The 1369-nt window shown below is 36.8% G+C and overlaps 1 protein-coding gene across 1 annotated transcript in view; it reads left to right on the forward strand.

Annotated features, from left to right (window-relative positions):
- The window catches only part of LOC107724684 (cytohesin-3-like), a 26815-nt gene that overhangs the window by 25113 nt on the left and 333 nt on the right, over positions 1-1369 (forward strand). The window contains exon 8 of the mRNA XM_016533696.1: positions 1306-1367. Within this exon, the coding sequence (XP_016389182.1) occupies positions 1306-1367 (62 nt within the window). The remainder of the gene's footprint in view (positions 1-1305; positions 1368-1369) is intronic.

Below are 1369 nucleotides of genomic sequence, written 5' to 3' on the forward strand. Positions count from 1 at the left end.
TGCATTGCCTTCCTTCTGATCCCAACATTAGGAAAGAGTGGATGAACTTTATTTATAATGAAGTTCCAGACCGCGTCAGTAAGAACTTGGTCCTTTGTTCTCTTCATTTTGCCGCGAATTTGTTTACAAACAAGGCACAATTCGATGCAGGATTTTCAGAAAGATTGAAACTAAAAGGCGATGCTGTGTGACTATATTGGATCCGACAGTAATTAACTGTTTTTATTATGACGTCACTATTGCTTTGTCTGTTATTACAGATCGTTTGATATGTATTGAGTATTTATCCGTTTTTAACCTAAATCAGCAGCATCCATCTATGAAGGATGTAGGCTGTGACAAACATACACAACTGTTAGCCAATCATAGCAGTGGGCGTTTACTTCCGATTCTACAATCCGCCACACCTATTCAAACAGAGCGTTCTGATGAGAGGGGTCAAAACAGGACAGAAAACAGCCTATTACTTCTCAATTACGATGTTTTTTGATGTCAAAATCTTTATAACATTATAAGTGGACCTCAGAGAACAGAACAAAATCATACAAAATAATATAAAAGGCAGTTCATGACCCCTTTAAAGCCTTATTCCCAAAAATAAATCATTTATTTATTTTAGTCATTTAGCAGACGCTTTTATCCAAAGCGACTTACAAATGAGGACAATAAAAGCAGTCAAAACTAACAAAAGAGTAACAATATATAAGTGCAAATGACAAGTCTCGAGCAGCTACTGGTAGCCAGTGCAAATTGATGAACAGAGGTGTGACATGCGTTCTTTTCGGTTCATTAAAGATGATATATAACGTTAAAACTGTATAGTTTGCATGCTGGGCCGACTCTCTTGAATTACAGCACACTTTGAGTATCTGTAGAAATTCTGGTCCTCTGAGGGCAGAGCTTTATAACGACAGGGATGATAGCAGTGATGTTGGCACACACTGTTAGAGACTGTATAAAATGCACCACCCCAGAAAAGGACTAAAGACACTGTGCTAAAACAAAGCGCAAGGGAATGATTATTTATTCATAAACAGAGTCTGCAAATGTCCAAAGCATTAATATATTTCTATCAGCATGGAGTCATGCATAAAGATGCAGAGACATTAAAAACTGGCCTATATCTTGCATAAAACTCTATGCTTTCAGAATTTATCATTTAGAAGTCAACTACTAAAAAATTAAAATGAGAAAAAAAGAGAGTTGAATACTGTTCATATAGTATCTTTATATGCATTCTCCATTTAATTTGCCATTGTGGACCTGCAGAGATGACTGACCGATCCAAGTTTCTTCTCTCCACAGACACATGCTATGTTCTTTCGTTCTCTGTCATCATGCTCAACACCATCCTGCATAACCCTAATGT

This window comes from Sinocyclocheilus rhinocerous, unplaced genomic scaffold, assembly GCF_001515625.1.
Source record: "Sinocyclocheilus rhinocerous isolate Xijiao unplaced genomic scaffold, SAMN03320098_v1.1 scaffold1026, whole genome shotgun sequence".
In the NCBI taxonomy this organism is placed as follows: Eukaryota; Metazoa; Chordata; class Actinopteri; order Cypriniformes; family Cyprinidae; genus Sinocyclocheilus; species Sinocyclocheilus rhinocerous.